Source organism: Cyrtonyx montezumae, unplaced genomic scaffold (genome assembly GCF_038088225.1).
Source record: "Cyrtonyx montezumae isolate F1298 unplaced genomic scaffold, pur_monq_1.0 scaffold_23, whole genome shotgun sequence".
Taxonomy (NCBI): Eukaryota; Metazoa; Chordata; class Aves; order Galliformes; family Odontophoridae; genus Cyrtonyx; species Cyrtonyx montezumae.
In genome coordinates this window covers 11246696-11265423 of record NW_027071970.1, presented here as the reverse complement: position 1 = coordinate 11265423, position 18728 = coordinate 11246696, and the positions used below count along the sequence as shown (strand labels likewise).

The following is an 18728-nucleotide window of genomic DNA, read 5'->3' as shown; positions in this document are numbered from 1 at the left end:
ACGGCACTCTAGCACGGCACAACACGGCACATCACCCTAGCACGGCACGGCACGGAAAGGCACCCCTGCAGGGCACGGCATGGCACCCCTGCAGGGCACGGCATGGCACCGTAGCACGGCACGGCCCGGAAAGGCATCCCAGCACGGCACAGCACGGCACCTAGCACGGAAAGACACCCCAGCATGGCACAGCACGGCACCTAGCACGGCGCAGCACGGTACCCCGGCAGGGCAGGGCACGGAAAGGCACCCTAGCACGGCACGGCACGGCACGGCACGGCACGGCACGGCACGCCGCAGGTGGACAAGTACGGAACGGGGGGGCAGGAAGTGCTTTGGTGGCACTGTGTCTGAAGGGACACGGCCCGGTGTGCCGGTCTGCAGCCCGCCCGGACATCGCCCTGCCGCTCTGCGGGCCCGGGGTGGGTGGCACTACGCAGCGGGAGCCCCGAACACGTCCCGGGCAGGCGGCCCTGCACAGACAGCGCGCCGGCAACTCTCGCGAGAACTCACGGCCAAGTCTCGCGAGTTGCGACGAGCCGAGCCCAGTGCGAGCCCCCTCCTTCGGCTCCTTCCGGCTCCGTCCGCCGTCCGTGACGTCATCGCGTCGCGGCGTGACCCGGCGGGGTGAGAGGGCGGAGGTGCGCGGGGCGGAAGCGGCGCTCAGTGCGCGTTGGGGCCCATGAGCGTGTCCCTGGTGGTGATCCGCCTGGAGCTGGCCGAGCTCTCCCCGCTGCCCGTCGGCTTCGCCTACAGCGCGGCCGGTGAGTCAGCGGCCCGGGGGGGCCCGGTGAGTCGGCGGGGGCCGGCGCTCCGCTCCCGCTATCCCCGCCTCAACGCGTTCTCCTCCCTACGCAGCTCCGGAGATGGCCGCGGAGAGCAGCGGGGCGGTCCCGGCCTGCCTGGAGGGGAAGGGCCCCGGCGAGCGGGCGGCCATCCTGCACCAGCACCTGGGCCGCAGGGAGATGACCGACATCATCATCGAGACCATCCAGCCGCGGGCAGGTACCGGCGCCGGGGGTCCCCCATACGCGGGGAGCCTCTCGGCAGCGCAGGCGTTGCGTTCCCCCGTGGGTGGGAAGTGCGAAGGCAGGAATGCGGGTGTGCCGTCGGAGGAGGGGGATTGCGTGCGTGGAGCCCCGTGATGGGGCGTGGAGCACAAACCAGAACCCGGGCAGTGCCGTGCAGACTTTGAGAGTGGCAGAGCTCCGGGATAAACAGCCCAGGGAAGCGGTAGAGTCTCCTTTGGAGATGCTCTGATCCTTCTTGGACACTTTCCATGTGACTCTTGCTTTAGGAGGGGCTGGGGGAGCTCGAGGGGTCCCTTAGTCTGTCGTTCTGTGCCATGCTGTGCTGGTACCAGTATATATTGGATCCCATCTGGCCCAGCGGAGTTCTGGGGCGTTTCTCGTGTGTGGTTAGTAATCAAAGCTTTTGTTTGGAAAGATGAAGCAAAAGCTGCTGTGGAAGGAAGAAAATCTTCAGAGGCTTCGTCTGCGGAGGACAAAAATAAGCAGGGTGACCAAAACAAAGAGCGCGAGGCTGCTCCGGACTCACCTTCAAAGCAGCTCCCTGACCAGATCTCCTTCTTCAGCGGGAACCCCTCTGTTGAAATCGTTCATGGCATTATGCATCTGTACAAAACAAAGTAAGAATGTTTGACTCATCGGGGCTGTGGTGGGAATGGCACTCCTGAGTAACGAGGCACTCACGCTGGGGCGGTGGCTCCAGGCAGGAAGGGGTGCTTACACCCACAGTGCCAGCAGCCCTGTGGTGAAGCTGGGGCTTGGGTCTGCTGGCTGTGGCAATGCTTCTGCAGGTAGTGTGTGTGCCAAGGAGCTCTAAGGACGTGAGATGAACGTGGCTTCCTGACAGTGCAGCTTCCTGAGGGATCTCGGAGTTAAACTCTAATCTCCAGGATCTTGGCTGCGGGCCTGGGGAGCTTCTCCGAAGTGGGAGCTTTCATTCTGTGTTGCAGGGGTTACGCTCCTCCCTTCTGATTGCATGAGAGATTCTGTTTCAGGTCCTCCTGAGTGCTCTCAGGAGGCACAAAAGGAGCATTTGAAATAGTAGCAAACATTGTACATTGGTTCTAGGAATAGTTCTGAGCATTTGTGGCTTGCCGAGTTCAACTGTTTTTTAGAGAAAAGTTACTCCTGACAAAACCATGGTTGGCTGTAGCTGCTCGTAATATTTTCTTAGGGAGTGATAGTTGCACGTGGGTATTTTAGGCTCCTACCTCAGCCTTCTCCTTAGCATGTGCAAAAGAGAATTAAGATTGGCAACAGAGTTATCCTGGTAACTGCAGTTGTTGGCTGGCTCTGTGCTCCCTGAAGTGCCGTGGAGCTGTGTAACTGCTGTCTTGCAGTAAGATGACCTCCCTCAAAGAAGACGTGAGGCGCAGTGCCATGCTGTGTATCCTCACCGTCCCTGCCACCATGACCGGCCACGACCTGACGAAGTTTGTGGCTTCCTTCTCTGAAGTAATTGAGCACATGAAAATCATCCGAGACTCCACTCCCAACCAGTACATGGTGCTGATAAAGTTTAGCTCCCAGGTAAGAGCTGGAAGTCCCTTTGGGCTGCGGTGCTGTACAGCTGCTGTGTGGGAGGGCAGTCCTGTCGTGTTGCCCGTGCTTTCCTGGGGCTCCTGACTCAGATTTATCCCACACCTTGAGCTACAGACAAGCGTTGTGTCGTGTTCTTTGTCCCCTATTCTTGCTGTAGGATGTTTGAGACTATGAAGCACACAGAGACAAACCACCTCTGCAACCTCAGAGTGTGTTTGCAGAGAGTGGTGTCATGCTTTGCTGAGCAGAAAGAACGCAGCTGGTGGCTCTTTATTAAAATGCAAACCTCTTTGAGGAGTGAGGCGATGTCCTCATCACTGCCAGTAGTGTGAAAGGGACAGCCCGCCCCAGACGGGGAGCGTGGGGGTGAGCTGATCGCTGGGTCACACAGTATGCTGCGTGCAGGTACTGTGGGCTCTCACCTGTACCTTTGTGGGCGTGTGGGAGACGTTCTGGTCAGCTCTTCCTGTAGCTGGGAGCACTGTGTAAGATGTTTTCTGTGCCTGCTGTGCAGATGCACTATTTGAATGCAGTCTGTGCGTTCACAGTGGCTGCAGAGATAATTTTGCATAGTGCTGTATGAAATGTAGTGGGCAAATACGTAGTGCTGGGCAGCCCTGCATCAAAACCATGAAGCCGTGGTCAGTTCACGCTGGAATTGCAGTTACTTCAGAAGCTTCTGAAGCCCTGTTCCCCAGTGGCCCCTGATGGCTGTCTCTATGTAGCAAAAGCAAATCTTGGTGCCTCTGTGTGCCTGGCTTGGGTGACCAGGAGCAGGGGAATGCGGTGTGGTCCTTCAGCGGGTGAAGGGGCGGTCGCTGGGTGAAAATGGGTGACATTCCTGGTGGGTTTGGTTTTGGTTCTGCCTCTTTGCTAGTGACTCTTGCAGATGGTTCAGAGCATTTCTGAACTGTTCCCAGTGCAATGGATCCTTCCCCACAGTTACGCCGTTCTTTTCCCTGACACAGGTCGGTGTCCTGCAATGTGACCCTCTGAAGTTTTTGCAGGGAAACCAAATTTGCTTTGCAGATACAGTGGAATTGCTGACAAGAAGCAAAACATGCTAAAGGGAAGTCTGTTATTCCTGCTGAGTACTCAGGTGTCAGAGGAGCCATCGTCGTGGTCAGCTCTGCTTCCACTTGAAGTGGTAGCACTAAACCCAGAGCCAGGATGCGATGCTGGCAGGGGCTGGTGCTCCGAAACTTCTCCTCTGTGGGACCCGGTGGAAAGAAGAAGCGAGGACACAGCATCTCCTCCTCTTGGTCTGTGTCAGCTGTGGGCTTTTCCTTTTCAACAGCCTTCCCTTGTTCTGTGTGCAGGCTGATGCAGATAGCTTCTACATGGCGTGTAACGGTCGGCAGTTCAACTCCATCGAGGAAGATGTTTGCCAGCTTGTGTATGTGGAGAGGGCTGAAGTCTTCAAATCGGAAGATGTAAGTTTTTCTTTTCTTCTGGACCTTAGAGAGTTCTAACAGGGTTATGTATTCTGGGCAGAACGCTGCAAGAAACTGCAGCAGTCAGAAATTTGTTTCCCCTTCCAGTATTGTTTCTATGTGGAAAAGTTTTGTCTGGTGATTTTATGTGCTTGGAGCCTCATCGTTGCAGCATCTCTGACCTAAACCTGCACAGTAATCGTGTGAATCCAGAAAGCATCGTGGGGCTGTGACAGCTGCAGCAGCCACCTGCCCTGTGCTGTGATGAGCTGTGCTCTGCTGAAGGCTGTGGATTGCCTTTTGCCTTGGTAAATTTGTAACCTCACAGGATTACTGTGCAGTGTTTCTGTACCACAGTGCTGGTGGTAATGAGAGAGAAGTTTGACTTTCTATGCAGGTGCTTAATTTATGGTGATTGGAGGGTGCTGAGCAATTTGTCTCTGCTTGTTCTTTTGCAGGGGGCCAGCCTGCCTGTGATGGACCTGACAGAGCTCCCGAAGTGCACGGTGTGCCTGGAGAGGATGGATGAGTCTGTGAACGGGATTCTTACCACGCTGTGTAACCACAGCTTTCATAGCCAGTGTCTGCAGCGGTGGGAGGACACCACGTAAGAGGCTTCTCTTTATTTCCACATCAAAAACTGTTCTGAATGTGGTGGCTGTGTGCTGACGGGACCGGTTCTGCTCCCCACAGTGTGGGGGCAGGAACTGCTGCCAGTCCTATTACTCTTTCTTTCCTATTAAGGGACTTGCAGGCAGAAATCTACTACCCAAAAGTAATTGAGCGGTGTTTCCCATGGGCCACACTGCTAAGACAGCAGGGCAGCTGCACGGTAATGCAAATCATTTCCAAGTACTGTAGGTTGAAAGGACAGGGGCAGGTGGTACTGCACGCACACAGAGTTCTGTTTCACAGAGTCTGGTGCATCTCCTTGGTTGTTAGTTTCTTTAGCATAGCTGAGGTTGTGCAGGGGTGCAGCTTAGTGCACACCAGCCCTGTTCTTGCCTCCTCCACTGTCCTTGAAGATGAAGGTGCGGGCGGAGGCCGAGGTCACCTCTGGCCCTGCTGACACTTCTGGTTGCAGATGTTCTCTACACCTGGGCTGCAGCAAAACCAGATATAACTGAGACTGTAAAATGTCTTTGGAAGAACTGTTGTTTTTAATTCTGCCATTTACTGACTGAACAAAAGTAGCCTTGTGGGGAATGGAGTCAGGTTTGGGAGGGGTACACAGGAGCTGTAAGATACGTGCACACAGGGAGCATCCCACAGCATAAGGCTTTCACTTTGGGCTCTTTGGCTCTGTTTTTAATTAGCCTGATATTAAGATGGAGCTCCATGTGTCTAATCTTGATGCTTATTGCCCTCTAGGTGTCCTGTCTGCAGATACTGCCAAACGCCCGAGCCTGTGGAAGAGAACAAATGTTTTGAGTGTGGAGTTCAAGAAGTAAGTAGGTGGGTGGATAGTGAGTGAGATCTAGACTAGATCTGACTGCACAGCAGCTCTAGTTGCTTTTGAAGTTAACTCTGTAGCTGCTTCCTGGTTGTTTTTACCAGTCGGTGGTGTATCTGCTTTCCTTTTGAGCTGGAATTGGTTCTGGGAAGGGATGTTACCTGCCAGCTTTCCTGCCCTGACAAATGCTTCCAGTTCTTAGAAAGCATCAGTGCATCAGCTGATCAGTGTGTGATAGCAGGAGGCCGAAGTAACACGATGCTGCCTTCTGGTCTGTGCTCCTTGGCGCGTGCTTTGGTGCTCCTGTCAAGTTGCCACGTTCATTAATCGAGGCCGTTCTTCCATCTACACTTGTGGTATTCTGTCAAGGTGCCTGGCATCTGCAGGCTCGTAATTGGCTTGTATGAGCAGGTGCCTCCTTCTCTTCTCAGTATTCCAGCTGAGCAAAGCTCCCAAAAGAGGGGGACAAGAGCCCACGCAGCTCAGGCTGTAAGGAGGTGGGTGGATGTGCGCAGCCTCTGGAGCCCGCTGGTGTCAGGTGGTGTTTTCTCAGGGTGCTGATGCTGCTGCTGGACAGTCTTGCACAGACAGAGCTTTCTCTTTCTTGTGACAGAACCTCTGGATCTGTTTGATATGTGGGCACATAGGCTGTGGCCGGTACGTGAGTCGCCATGCCTACAAGCACTTTGAGGAGACCCAGCACACCTATGCAATGCAGCTGACCAACCACAGAGTGTGGGACTACGCTGGAGGTATGCACGTGTTTGTAAAACAGCTTTTGGGACCCTGTAGTTAAGAGCATTTGTGAAGGTTTGGTTGCAGATTAAGGGGATTGCATCTATACTAAAACATTTCTCTCGGGATCATGGATCTCCTCTCTAATAGTTTTTGTGGGTGTGTAGCAGAGAGGTTCTGTGATGAATCGGAGTGGTCCCCTGTCCTCTGTGGGATGTGTTTGTTATTCCCCTCCCATCGATGTGCCCTGAGGTATGAGAGCAGGCTGTTGTAATAACATCCCGTAAGGTCCCTGTGCAAAGTCTGTTAAATAACAGATACATCTGCTGTTGGCTTTCTGCCTTGCTGATACGCCGTTGCAGCAGTCTGCATAGCTACTTGTGCTGCATGAAGTATTTCCACTGGTGTCAACCTGGGTGTTCGTAAGCAACAACTCCCTCTGGTTGAATTTTCTCTCTTCAGATAACTACGTCCACCGACTGGTTGCAAGTAAAACTGATGGCAAGATAGTTCAGTATGAGTGCGAGGGGGATATGTGTCAGGAAGAGAAAATTGATGCCTTACAATTAGAGGTAAATATTTTGGGTTGTTGAACTCTGCTTTGTGCTGCTCGTGGAAATGTTTCAAATCAGATATGGCTACAAGAAAGTGACATCAGCTTATGCAGCAGAGTTGCTCCCTGCGTGTAGGCAATCATCTTGAGGCAGAAACAAGATATCTTTACTCCTTTTTTTTTTTTAAACCTCCTCTTGGCTCTGCAGAGCCAATGCAGCTGAGAGTAAGCTGGCTGCAGTTTCCTCCTGTGTTCACCAGTAGACTCATGATTAGCTGGTTATGCTGCTACAAACATTGAGGTCATTTGAAAGAGAAATGGGTCCGAATGTCCTGATGCACTTGCCAGACCCTTCCTAAAGGATGTGTGACTGGATTTAAAAGCCTGGGATGGGTATGGAGCTGTAATTTTGAGTAATTCTACTTGTGAACTGAGCAAAGATCTAGGAATCCATAGCTGTGTGCTTCCTCTGGCTATCAAAGGAAGCTGACAGGCTTGTCTGACACCAGCTCTGTTCTGCTCCCTTCCCTTCAACAGTGATTTTTTTTTGTGCCTGTTGGCCACCTTCTCCCACTCTAACCTGAAGAGGAACCTATGAACCTAGGGGAAACTTGTGTGAGACTTCCTCACTAGTGATCTATTGTAAAGGAAGATAAACTCAAATTACTGTTCCAGTGAGCAGATACACTGCAGCATGACTTCATCTGCATTCAATACAAGGATGTCTGTAGAAGAGAAGCCCCTGGAGAGCAGATTTTGGAAGCCTGTTCCTCAAATAAATATTTGTTTACTTGTTCCATGAATTTTTGGTGTAATGCTGGATGTGAAAGCAGCTATTTTTAACCCTTTTTGCCAAGAGGTCAGTGATTAAAGCATGTAAAAGATCTCTCTGTCTGGCTTATGAGATCTAAATGTTTGCAGAGAGAATGAATTTGGCAGCATGTTTGGCACTCTGATATTACTTTGAGCGTTCAGGGCTTTTTGCACACGTTTAATTCCACAGTGAAGACCTAATGTGCTGCTTCTTAGCTTGATGGTAAGAAATGATCACATTTTCCAACCTTCTTGTAATTTATTTGCAGAACCAGGAGAGAAAAAGATGGGATGTGAGGCATGTGTCTGTGTTCGGATGCCAATGTGGCATTGGAATGGGCCATTCTTACTGGAGAATGGGAGCTGTGAAGAGCTGTATGCAGCTGGGGACGCTTTGCCAAAGACTTTCTTGGAGTGTAGCTAGACATGTTCATTTAGTCTCCTCCCCCGGGCTTTGGGGTATAAATGGGGAACTCCCATCTGGGAGCCCTTGGGGTCTTAGGCTCTCTTGACAGAGATTAATGACAGTTTTTTATTTTATTTTCCTATGGAGTGTGAGATTTGGAGCCATGTTAATACAATGAAAAAAAATCTGTTTCTGTTAAAGCTATATGACACAATAGTGGATCTCTGACTCGATCCTTGCCGATGTGCTCTCAAGGCTTTACTTGATTTCAGAGGATTGAGGGACTCGATTCTGAAGTTGGTGCAGTGTATCTGCTGGATCTGCAGTTTGCACGTGTGTTCAGACCGCCCTCTATCCTTAGTTCCCTTTGATCAAATTGATTTTCATATTGGAGCCCTTTAGGCTTCTTAATCAGCACGGCTACCCTTGTGGAAAAGCAGACTGTTCTGTGTGCATCTCCTCTTCTTCCAGTACTCGTATTTGCTAACAAGCCAGCTGGAATCGCAGAGGATCTACTGGGAAAACAAGATTGTCCGAATCGAAAAGGATACAGCTGAAGAGGTGAGCTCTGCTGCGTGTGAGCGTGGTGGAGCGCTGCTGGCGCGGGGCCCTGGACACTGCTTCATGGGAGGCAGAGCTGCCTGAGTGCTGCGTGGCGTGGCCTCGCGTAGCCTGCTTCACTCCCAGCTGAGAAAATTGGCTCCGAGACGTATTCCTTATCTGGATGCTCAGATCTAGCAATTTGCTGCTCAGTGGTGCAGAAGCAGGTAGATTGCCACTTAGATTTAAGGCTGATTTAAATGTGCTGCTCGGGGAACTGCAGCAGGGCTGAAAACGAGTCTGTGCTGCTGCAGGATCCCTGCTTGCTGATGCCATCACTCAGCTGGCGCGTTTCTCCAGGGAAGCTTAGCGTTAGCCAGCATGACTTTAATTTGCTCGGCTGTCTTTCTGCTCCAAATGCATATTGATTTGCCCTTTCTTTGTGATCCCCTGACTCTCCTCCTCACCCATTGGGGAAAGTTCACAGTCTCCTCCTATAAAGCATTCTGTAGGCAGGACTGCTTCTAAATGTCATGAGCAAAAATCCGGAGAGAATATTTTAATGCTTCTTGCTCTATGTAGATCCTTCCAACTAGGTTTAAAGCGAGTTGGGATTTCGGGCTGAGTCCTTATTTGAACTTTCTGCATGACTTCTAATTAACCACGTCGTATCTGCAGTTATATAGCATCCTAAATGCATAAATTGTGGCCACTGAAATAGAGATCATTGACCTTGGCCTGAAGAACGGCCCCAGAAATCTGATGGATTTCCAGAGAAAAGGAAAAGCTAGAGGAAAACTGGTCTTGTGCGTGACTGGGAAACATGATCCACGGAGCAGCTGTGAAGTGAAACCTATATTATACGTAGTGAGTGTGCTTTCGTGTTTGGAGAGCCTTACAGTTCTATTCGTGGCACTCACGCCATGCAGGTCTTGTCTGGATCAGTGCCACAGTGCAGTGTATTCCATTATCGCTGCTCATGCTACTTCCCCAAATTAACCATCAGCTGCATAAACATTTGGTGATTAAGGCCGGAAGGTTTAAAACCTGTTCTGCATCGGCTCTGCCATCAGTGACGACGGCACGCGTGCTGACACTGACATTTATCCAGATTGATCCTCCAGGAAAGCATTTTTCCTTCAAATTCCCATCTCCAGTGCGTGCAAGCATGCTTTTGACACTAACAGAGGGGAAGCCTGTATTTCTGACTATAAATCTTCAAGCCTCATCTTAGAAGCTAAGTTGTGTTCTGTGTGGTGCTAGAGAGTAGGAGTGAGGCTCTCTTCAGCAGCAGCGATCTCTGGTTTTGAAGCAGAGAAGAGGAAACGAACGTATGTGTGTTTCTATTTGCGTTTTGTGTGAGTAGGGGATCCGTGTCAGTAGGTCACAGTCTTACGGCAGCACGCTGCTGAGTCAGTGCTGAGTAAAGTGCCGCGCTCGTTTTCAGACTTTGCCCATACTTATTTTGAGGTTTAGCTTAAAATGAGCAAGAGCTCGGTGTTGTACAGCTCTCAGATGGAAATTTAAGCTTACTGACAAAGAACAGCTGAGAGAATGGCTAAATAAATGCTTCATTAAGATGATGGGAATCTGGTATGCCTTCTCTTCTTTTTTCCTCTTCTTTTGTTTCCTTATGAATGCGGCCCCTGGCGCAGGTTTGCAGAAGAAGTTACTGTTCTGTCTGAGCAGCTTCCACGGCAACGTGGTTCCCCGTCGGGGTACTGCAGAGCGCAGTGCAGGGGGTCTTAAACAGAGCGAGGCTTTCCGGTCTCAAAACTGTTACGTACCTGGATACAATAATTGTTCAAAGTCTGGAAACCACACCAGAAAAATGAATGTTATAATGAAAGCGCGCGGGACTTTGATCTGTTTGAAATGCCTGTGTGTTTGTTTTTACAGATTAACAACATGAAGACCAAATTTAAAGAGACCATTGAGAAGTGTGACAGTCTGGAACAGAGGCTGAATGACTTGCTCAAAGAAAAGCAGTCTGTCGAGAGGAAGTGGGTACCGCTGCCAGGTTTAGTTCTGTGCAGCCATTAATGCTCTGCTCGCTGACATCTATAAAGAAAAAGCCTTGCTATTCCTGGGCGACTTTGAGCTATTTAAACTGGTATACTGAGAACCCTGCTTATCCATAAAAAGCTGTAGTTTCTGTAGGTGTTCACACGCTGAAAGTGCCCATTGAGTGCACGCAGCTCTGGGGCCCGTGGCTCTTTAACACGGTCTGCATATTTAGCATTCAGCAATCCTTCCTCTGCCTGCTCAGAAGCAGATGCCAGTCTGTTCTGCATTGGCAGATACATCCACAGAGAAGAAAGGCAGCCCCACAGAGGTCTCACCCAGCACAGAGAAACGTAGATGTTAGGAAGCACCAGTTAAAGGACATCAGGCACGGAGGGCAAGGATCAGTGTGTTCCAGCTCCCTGGGTGGGACTGTGTGGTGTGTTCTTCCCAGCCCCGGGACCCAGCTAAGTTCTGAGAGGTCTTTTCTGAGTGGTCCTGGGGCTGGAGGCAGCCAGGGAGACAGTTCCCCTAAGGACTGGAAATGAAAAGGCTGCAGTAGGGTTTGACGTAGGAGTAATAGGCTGCTTTCCTGACTTGTGCTCCTCTTTGTAAGGTGTTCTCAGCTGAATAACAAAGTGGCTAAGCTTTCCAACGAGCTGAAGGAGGAGCAAGAACTGAATAAGTGTTTGCGAGCGAACCAAGCCTTGCTTCAGAACAAGCTAAAGGAAGAGGAGAGAGTGTTGAAGGAAACCTGCGAGCAGAAGGACCTGCAAATCTCAGAGATCCAGGAGCAGTTGCGAGATGTCATGTTCTACCTAGAGACACAACAGAAAATCAATCACCTCCCAGCTGAGACCCGGCAAGAGATTCAGGAAGGACAGATCAACATTGCAGTGGCTTCTTCTGCCAGCTCCTCCACAGGGGGCACAGGCAAGCCTTCTTCCAGGAGAGGCCGTGGCAAGAGGGGTAAATGAAGATCAGAACACTGCTCCCACGCTGAATCTGGCCGTGCTTGTGGTAGGCCAGGCCCACCCCTCAGACTCCAGCTGGAATGCCTAGTTCAGTAAAGCTCAGCTAGAAATTGTCTTCAGAGCTTCTCATAAAACTGGCTGCCAGTCACTGGAGGTGTCTGTGGTATTTAAAAGCATTTCACTGCACTGTTTAGCTATTTTTAGGCAGATCTTAATGACCATTTTGCCTTCCTACCTTTTTAAAGCCTCTCCTGTCACGCATTTGACTTTCTTCTTGGAGAGTTTTCTGGGGTGGGTGGGTGTGCACATGTTGAACGTTGCATTTCTTAAGGGGATACTGTGGAGTAGGCTAGGCCCAGTGTGTGAGGCTTCTTGAGTTTTTTTCCAACTTCTGGATTGAAAGTATTCTCAATTAATAAATCTTTATTTAAGAAACAATGTAAATTAGGTTATATACATCTCCTTTTAGTGTGTGCAGTCCAGACACTGTACAACAGTGCAGGAGTAGAACTGTGTGGGAGGTGTGGAGAATAAACCATCTTGGTGGTGTTAGACACTAAATGAGTCCTCCAGGCTTGTAATCTAGGATATTAAACACTGTGGGACTTTACCACGATCCGTTCCTTCATTTTAGAGATGGCCTTTGAGGGGACAGTGCTTGGTGCCTCTGAGGCAGAAAGCATGGACAGCCTTTTGTTCTGGGGAATGTTTAACGTGGTTACTGCATAGGCATTTCTACAAATTAAATGGGGCCCTCTGTGAAGGCAGATGCACGCTGTGTATTAATGGCTGCCAGAGTGCTGCGATCCTCCTGGACCAGGTGCGTGTGCATTCCCTCTTAGCTGCAATAGGAACACGTTGGCATTGGTGGTGTTGTCCTCAGAGTGAGGTGGGAATGACCAATGCAGCGGTGGTGAATCCTCGCTTCCTCCCTGCGCCCAGCTTCGTGCTGCCCACCTGCCCTGTGAGCACACCTCACCACTAGATGCAGCTCTTGTATCCGTTACTGTGATCACTCAGCACTTCTGCTCTGCAGTGTGGCCCTGCTCGAAATTTTGGCTGGGAAAATTTTTGTGTTATTTACACAAAAATTAAGCCAGTCCTGCAGGGGAAATCTGTGGACAAATCTCTTTTGTTTTTTGTCTTTTTTTTTTTTTAATGCCAGTTAGAAACTATTCCAGACTGGGCACTGGGGTGGCAACAGGTTCGCCGTGGTTGGAGCTGTGACCATCCTGGCTGCTGTGTTGTGCTCAGCAGTCTGTTTCAGCACTAATCCTTTGTTCAGCACAGCTGGGAGAGTCATGCTGTTGTCCTTTCAGACCACAGTATGATCTCTTTCCGCTGTTAGAACTGCAGGAACAGCCTTGATCTTGGTCTGTAACGCTGAAAATCAAGATCTGACTTGCTAGCACCAAACTGGAACACAGAAGAAAGACACCTAGTCCTAGAAGTTGTTCTTCTTGGCCAGGCAAAAAGAACGAGTTACAATAAATAGAATGGCACTCAGAAGGTGAGTCTTTATAATCTGCTTCCTGACTTTATTGACTGGAAGTGTTAAGCTTCCTCACTTTGAAATACGCAGAGCTCGTTAGTGCACTCATTGCATCCACTGCTTTGGTTTGAAGATCTGCCCCAACCATCTGGAACTTTGACCTTTTCTAACTTTGTAGCATGAATGTGCACTATTTTCTAGCGTGTGGATCGTACATCCCGGCCTCTGCCTTCTGTAAATTATTCTAAGGACTTAGAAGCGTGCAACGCAGCTTGCTCTCCTACAGAAACTATTTTATTTAAGATATATTTTTACACCATCTCGAGGTCCAACCTTTTGCTGAAAGCTTCCTTTGTGTGGAACACTCAGATGCTGTGCTGTATCTTGGAATTGGTTTTCAAAAAATGTGATGGAAAATTAAAGCAGCGTGCGCTGTGTTTGTGTGCGTGGTCGCTGGAGGCGGAGGGATGAGACAGCAGGGGAAGTGACAAAACGTGTGGCCTTTTCTTTTATGCCTTCTACTTGAAGGCAGAGCTGTCCAGATGAGCTTCTTGTCACGTTTGGGTTGGAAGGGAGTTTGGTTCAGCTGAGCTGATAGGAGCTGTGAGGCAGAGTAGTTAGTGCCAGCTTGGAAGCGGGCGGCTTGTGCAGGGAAAGCAAGGGTTGTTGGACACTTCTGCATTACATTATTTTGTCTCCAGTCCTTGAGGAGTCCCTCTCCTAAAACCTTGGCAGATGTTGGGACTGTGTCCTGGCTGTGGGATGTGATGTGAGGCGTGCAGGGCTGTGGTAAAAGGAGGAGACTGCTCCGTGCCCCCTGCCATTGCCTGGACACACGTGTGCCAGGAGGCAGCGCTGGCTCGCACACCTCTCCAGCCTGCTGTAGAGTTCTGATATCTGCAGCTCCAGCATCTGGTCAGATTCACAGCTGATGACTCAGTAGCACCACAGTCAGAGGGTGCTGCAGCACAAAGCTTCCCCCAAGCACTGAGCAGCTGAGGTTGGCCGTGCTCCTGCTGTGATTAAGGGCCTGAAAATAGATGTTATACATGTATTTCTGAAACCATGAAGGAAGACTCTCCACCAGTGAACAGTGAAGGGGTTATACCATCTCCTCAGCTGCTGTTGGAGAGGAACGAGAGCCAGAAGTCACACGAAGCTTGGCGGAGCCCTCGTTTGGAGGATGCTGAAATGATTCATTCCAGCAGCTGTTCCTCCGAGCAGGAGGGTGAGGAGTCGGTGCACTCCTCAGTGTCCCTTTGTAGCGCAGGGCCGGGGTGCACTACGGGCTGCAATGTTTTGTGTTTCCTATGCAGCAGCTGGCATGGTGGCTTTGGGTCATTTGGATGGATGCAGAGCAAGGAAGGAGTGGCACGGGGACATCTCCATGGTTTGTGCCCTAGGAAAGCCCTGTGCGGGGAGGGTAGCAGAGCAGGTATGGGTGTATGTCTGTCCACCTGTACACGACAGACATGCAGTGCTGCTGGTGCCCCTTCAAAGGGGAGCAGCACCCCTCTCCGTTCCCTTTATCTCTCTGTCAGAGCTGAAATCCCAAAGGCCCTGTGGGAAATTCCTGCCTTGATCCGTGCCGACCAACGTGTTCGTTCTTGTCTGAACTCAGAGAAAGTTATACTGATCTCTCCTATGCTTTTTTTTCTCCTTTTTATGTAACTGGGCATTTTGGTCTAATAACTGTTTTGAAGGCAAACTCATGCAAAGCGTGTCCTGGGCTGCGGTGTTTGGAGCGAGTTTGGCAGCAGGGGAGCAGCTCCCTTATCTCCCCCAGGCTGAGGTTCTGCACACATCTCCTATGGCACAAGGCAGTTCTGCACACTGCTGTGCTTCAGCCCTTTTTGCCAACTGCATCAGAGGGATCACAGGGATCAGGAAAATCCAGCAAACAAAGCCACGTAGACCTGGACCCCTCTGGGTAGCAGAGAGCATTGCTGCTCGTGCTGTTTTGTGCTCAGTGACACCTCTGGCAGCACCGTGGAGCCTCTGAGGGGCTGCACTGCAGCAGCCATGCAATGACTGCTTTGCTGGAAGCACTTCTTGCTATTTGCTTTCCTTTAAAGCCCAAGTGACAGCCCTGCACCTAACCCTTCCTGCTCCCGCACCGCCCTTGAGCAAACATTTATAGCAGCAAGCAGTGTTTATAGCTTTGCCCTGTCTTGACCTGGAAGTAATTGGTTAGTTGTGTTAGGCAACAAACCTTGAGACACTCGTGTGTTTTCCTTCCACCTTCTCGCAGAGGACTGGGAGGTCATGCTGGTCAGAAGCATCAAACACCTGGGAGAAAACAATGTGTGCTTCTCTGCCAGGAAATTGGTCCCAGTTGAACCCCTTTCAGGGCCAACAGTTCCCATAAAGCTCCTGGAGGCTTTGCTGGATGGCTGGAGCAGGGCTGGTGCTGGGGTAGGTGGGGGCTCTGTGCAGGGCTCTCCACGGGCAGCTGGAGGGTACACGAAGTGCAGAACCTCTCTGTGTGCCCTGGGCTGAGCAGGCAGCCTGCCTGCCTTTGTGGGGAGGTTATGGCTTCACTGGTTTGCTCTCCTATTGTCAGTGCCCCTCTGCACTCTCCATGGCCTTGAAGGGCAGTGTCAGTGTGAGGTGTACTCTTGTTTTTCTGGGTGCAAAGGCAGTTATGTCACTGATGGCGGTCTGTGTGCCTCTGCTTCCCTTTCAGCTCTGCCTACACGTGATTTACTGGTGTTCATTGATGTGTGGCTGTTGGGTGGAGAAATGCTCTGTAATGCAGAGAGAGAGAGAGCACGTGAAACAAACCCAGCTCAGTGATCTCTTCCTCTCTGGGGGAGACCTCCATGCAGTTGTGGGTGAGGCTCCAAAGCAACTCATGGTTGTTTCTGAGCTCCACAAACCCAAAACCACGCTAAATCCATTCAGCACATGAGATGTGGTCAGATCTCTGCGAACAGGAAGCAAGGAGGGTTTTTCCCACGCAGCTCTCCTTGCCAGCTTTTAAATATGCTCCAGCCTTATAGAAGTGAAGACAAGATCCCAGCTGGATCCTGCCTGTGCCCGGGGACCTGAGAGCAGCGTGGGGTCTTCTGGCCTTCCCCCCCTTAGCACCACGTTTCTGCAGTTCCAATGCAGGGAACAGCACAGCACTGCTCCCGAGGCATGGGTGGTGAGGACTGAGGTGCTGCGTTGGTGCTGAGGTGTGCTGAGCTGGGCGGCAATGCAGGCAGCAGCGCTTCCCTCTGCAGTATTCGGAGTCATGCTGCAGGAGTGGCTAAGAGGATTAGGGATCTCTGATGGTGTTTGCAGCTGTGCTAGCTGTAAGCAAGAGGAGGAATCCAAATGCTTCATCTTGGGATGCAAAGCTCTGGGTCTGGAAAGGAATTCTCCCTTGGGATTTTGCAGCTGGAGATGTTCTCAGATGCTGCTATTTCACAGAGCAATGTGTGAGTGCAGTTCCTGCAGGGCCATAGCACAAATAGTGCTGCTGTGGAACGCTTGCTACGCGCCAGCCCGGATGCGGGGCTCTGAGCCACGGTAACATCTCCAAAATGTCAGCTCCCACGCAGGTCTGTGTATCCCAAGCATCCAGCCCCAACGAGGAACGTGTTAGAAGCCGTGCCAGGTTAACCCCAGACATGAGAAGGAGACCCACCCTGGGAGTCAGGACAAGGATCTCCTTAACACTTCTGCTGCCATTACCCACATCCTCTTAGCACTGCAGTGCTTCAGCGAAGAGAGCTGATTTCCTGCATTCCTGCACGGAGTTGAGCTCCGGGTCGGGTTCCTATGTGTGCAGCGCTGGGACCATCACAATAGAAACACCTGAGGAGCCCCTTGCGGAGGTGCTGCACTGTGATGCTTCTGCAGGATGCAACCCTTGTGTGGACTGGGGGAGGGCATGAAATCCAGGGAGCTGATTTACAACAAAAACACAGCCTTGGAACCAAGGAGACATCGCTGCTGGACATGCGCGTGCCCTCTGGAAACGCAGAGTCCTGGGGCCAGGGATGCCCATGCAGAGGAGTGGGAGTGCTGAGTCTGTGAAGCTCCTGACTTTGCTTCTGGCCGGGGCTGCAGCTGCTGGGCTCATCCTGAAGACAAAATCACCGTGAGCCTCTGGTGGAGTGCATCGGTGCAGAGGAAAAGCTCCAAGCCTCCAATGTGTCTGATGGTTTTAGTGTGGAGGCTGAGAGATCAGGAGAGAATGCCAGAGGTAAAAAATTGAGCCCTTTCCAGGTGCAGTCGTGTGCAAATCATCTGCCAAAAATGCAAAACGAGATCACCATCCTAAATTTGTCCTTTAAGCGTACCTGTGCCTCCTCTGTAGTGGTTTCCTCCTAATCACCAGGGATTAATACTGAAGTGCATTGAAACATCTGAGGTGAAGGGGCACAGTGGAATTCCTTGCAGGCTGGTAATAATAACAGAAAGCCGTTCTGTGCAGCAAACCTGAGGCTGACTTGGTTTTTAATGGACATCTGTCTGCAGGGGGAAAAAATGCCATGGCAACTGGCTTTCTTGTTGGCACGCCTGTCTCAGCAAAAGGATGGGGAGAGGATGGGTATCGAAGGGTCTGCGCTGCAGTGCTTGCGAAGTAGGGAGGCACAGCTCAGTGAAGCTGTGAGGCAAAGGTTGTTTATGCTCCATGAGCACCAGATCTGGAGGGATTTAAGAGCTAAGTCTTGGCATAACGATTGCTTTGTCTGCTGCTGCTGAGCAGGAGTTAGACTTGATTCTCCCTTTCCCTTTGTGAAAATGCTCTATCTACTCACAGAGGTACAGAGAGCAGGGCTGGAGGCTGCTAGGCATTCTGCCCATGGTGCTGGGACACAGCTGGAGATCCCGGCCTGAAGCTCCATCCCAAAGCAGTGCTGTGGGGCTGCAGCGATTGCATAGGTCCTGCCTGTGGGCAGGGAGATCCCTTGAATAGTGATTGTGGCCAATGGGAGCTGAGAACAGGATCGTTAAAATGCCCTGGAGTGTGTCCAAAGAAGGGCAGTGAAGCCGTGGAGGAACTGGAACATAGGTCTTAAGGGGAGCAGCTGCAGGAATTGGGATGCTTCAATCTGGAGAGGAGGAAGCTCAGGGGAAACATTATTGCTCTCTACAGCTCCTGAGAGGACTGTAGTGAGATGGGGTTGTTCTATTCTCTCAGGTAATCAGCAATAGAACAAGAGGTCATGGCGTCAAGTTGCACCAGGGAAGGGCTAGGCTAGGTGTTAGGAAACATTTCTCTGAGCGTGGTCAAGTATTGGGTCAGGCTGCCCAAGGGAGTGATGGAGTCACTGACCCTGGAGATGTTCAAGAAACACAGAGATGTTGCACTGGTGACATGGTTCAGTGGGGATGGGTTGGGGTTGGACTTGGTGATCCTAGAGATCTTTTCCAATCTTTCTGATGCTATGATTCTATGTTGGTTATGGATGAAATAAGCTGTGGCACCGTGCAGTGCTTGGTGCACCTCAGCCCCAAGCCCTGGGGGTGCTTGCACTTTCCTTCATCTCCCATTAGTTGTGGGGAGGCAGTTGCATGCATGGCTCAGCAGCGTGTCTGTCCCCTGTAGGCTGAAGGGAGCTGGAGGAGGGTGTTGGTGGGTGACAGAAATTGGGAACCAGTCGATATGAAAGTGCACTTGTGGATCAAAAAACGTTTGCTGGGAGCTGCTGTCTCCTTGCAGGCAAGCTGTGATTTTGAGGGACTGCAGGCAATGCAAAGCCACTGCACAGCAGAAGCAGCAGTGGCTGCCTCTCCTGCATGGCTGGAGCTCAGGCTT

The 18728-nt window shown here is 51.0% G+C and overlaps 1 protein-coding gene across 2 annotated transcripts; it reads left to right on the top strand.

Moving 5' to 3' along the window:
* Positions 1-626: 626 nt before the first annotated feature.
* On the top strand, positions 627-11916 carry BRAP (BRCA1 associated protein). Of its 2 annotated transcripts, none has more exons than XM_065739264.1 (12): positions 627-764; positions 859-1005; positions 1447-1648; positions 2369-2558; positions 3890-4003; positions 4462-4610; positions 5375-5450; positions 6070-6208; positions 6654-6763; positions 8435-8524; positions 10403-10523; positions 11124-11233. In XM_065739264.1, exons 1-12 carry the CDS (start codon positions 683-685, stop codon positions 11135-11137), a joined length of 1434 nt encoding a protein of 477 aa, XP_065595336.1. In that variant the 5' UTR covers positions 627-682; the 3' UTR covers positions 11138-11233. The 2 variants fall into 2 exon arrangements, with proteins under 2 accessions (XP_065595336.1, XP_065595335.1); XM_065739263.1 differs by having other exon boundaries at positions 634-764; positions 10403-10506; positions 11124-11916.
* The last annotated feature ends 6812 nt before the right edge of the window (positions 11917-18728 follow it).

What these genes read in the sequence shown, in the direction of transcription:
- BRAP (XM_065739263.1), top strand. Translation starts at nt 683, where the DNA reads ATGAGCGTGTCCCTGGTGGTGATCCGCCTGGAGCTGGCCGAGCTCTCC. An exon ending in ATGCATCTGTACAAAACAAA is followed by an intron (nt 1,649 to 2,368) that starts GTAAGAATGTTT and finishes GCTGTCTTGCAG; the next exon opens with TAAGATGACCTCCCTCAAAG. An exon ending in TTGATGCCTTACAATTAGAG is followed by an intron (nt 6,764 to 8,434) that starts GTAAATATTTTG and finishes CTCTTCTTCCAG; the next exon opens with TACTCGTATTTGCTAACAAG.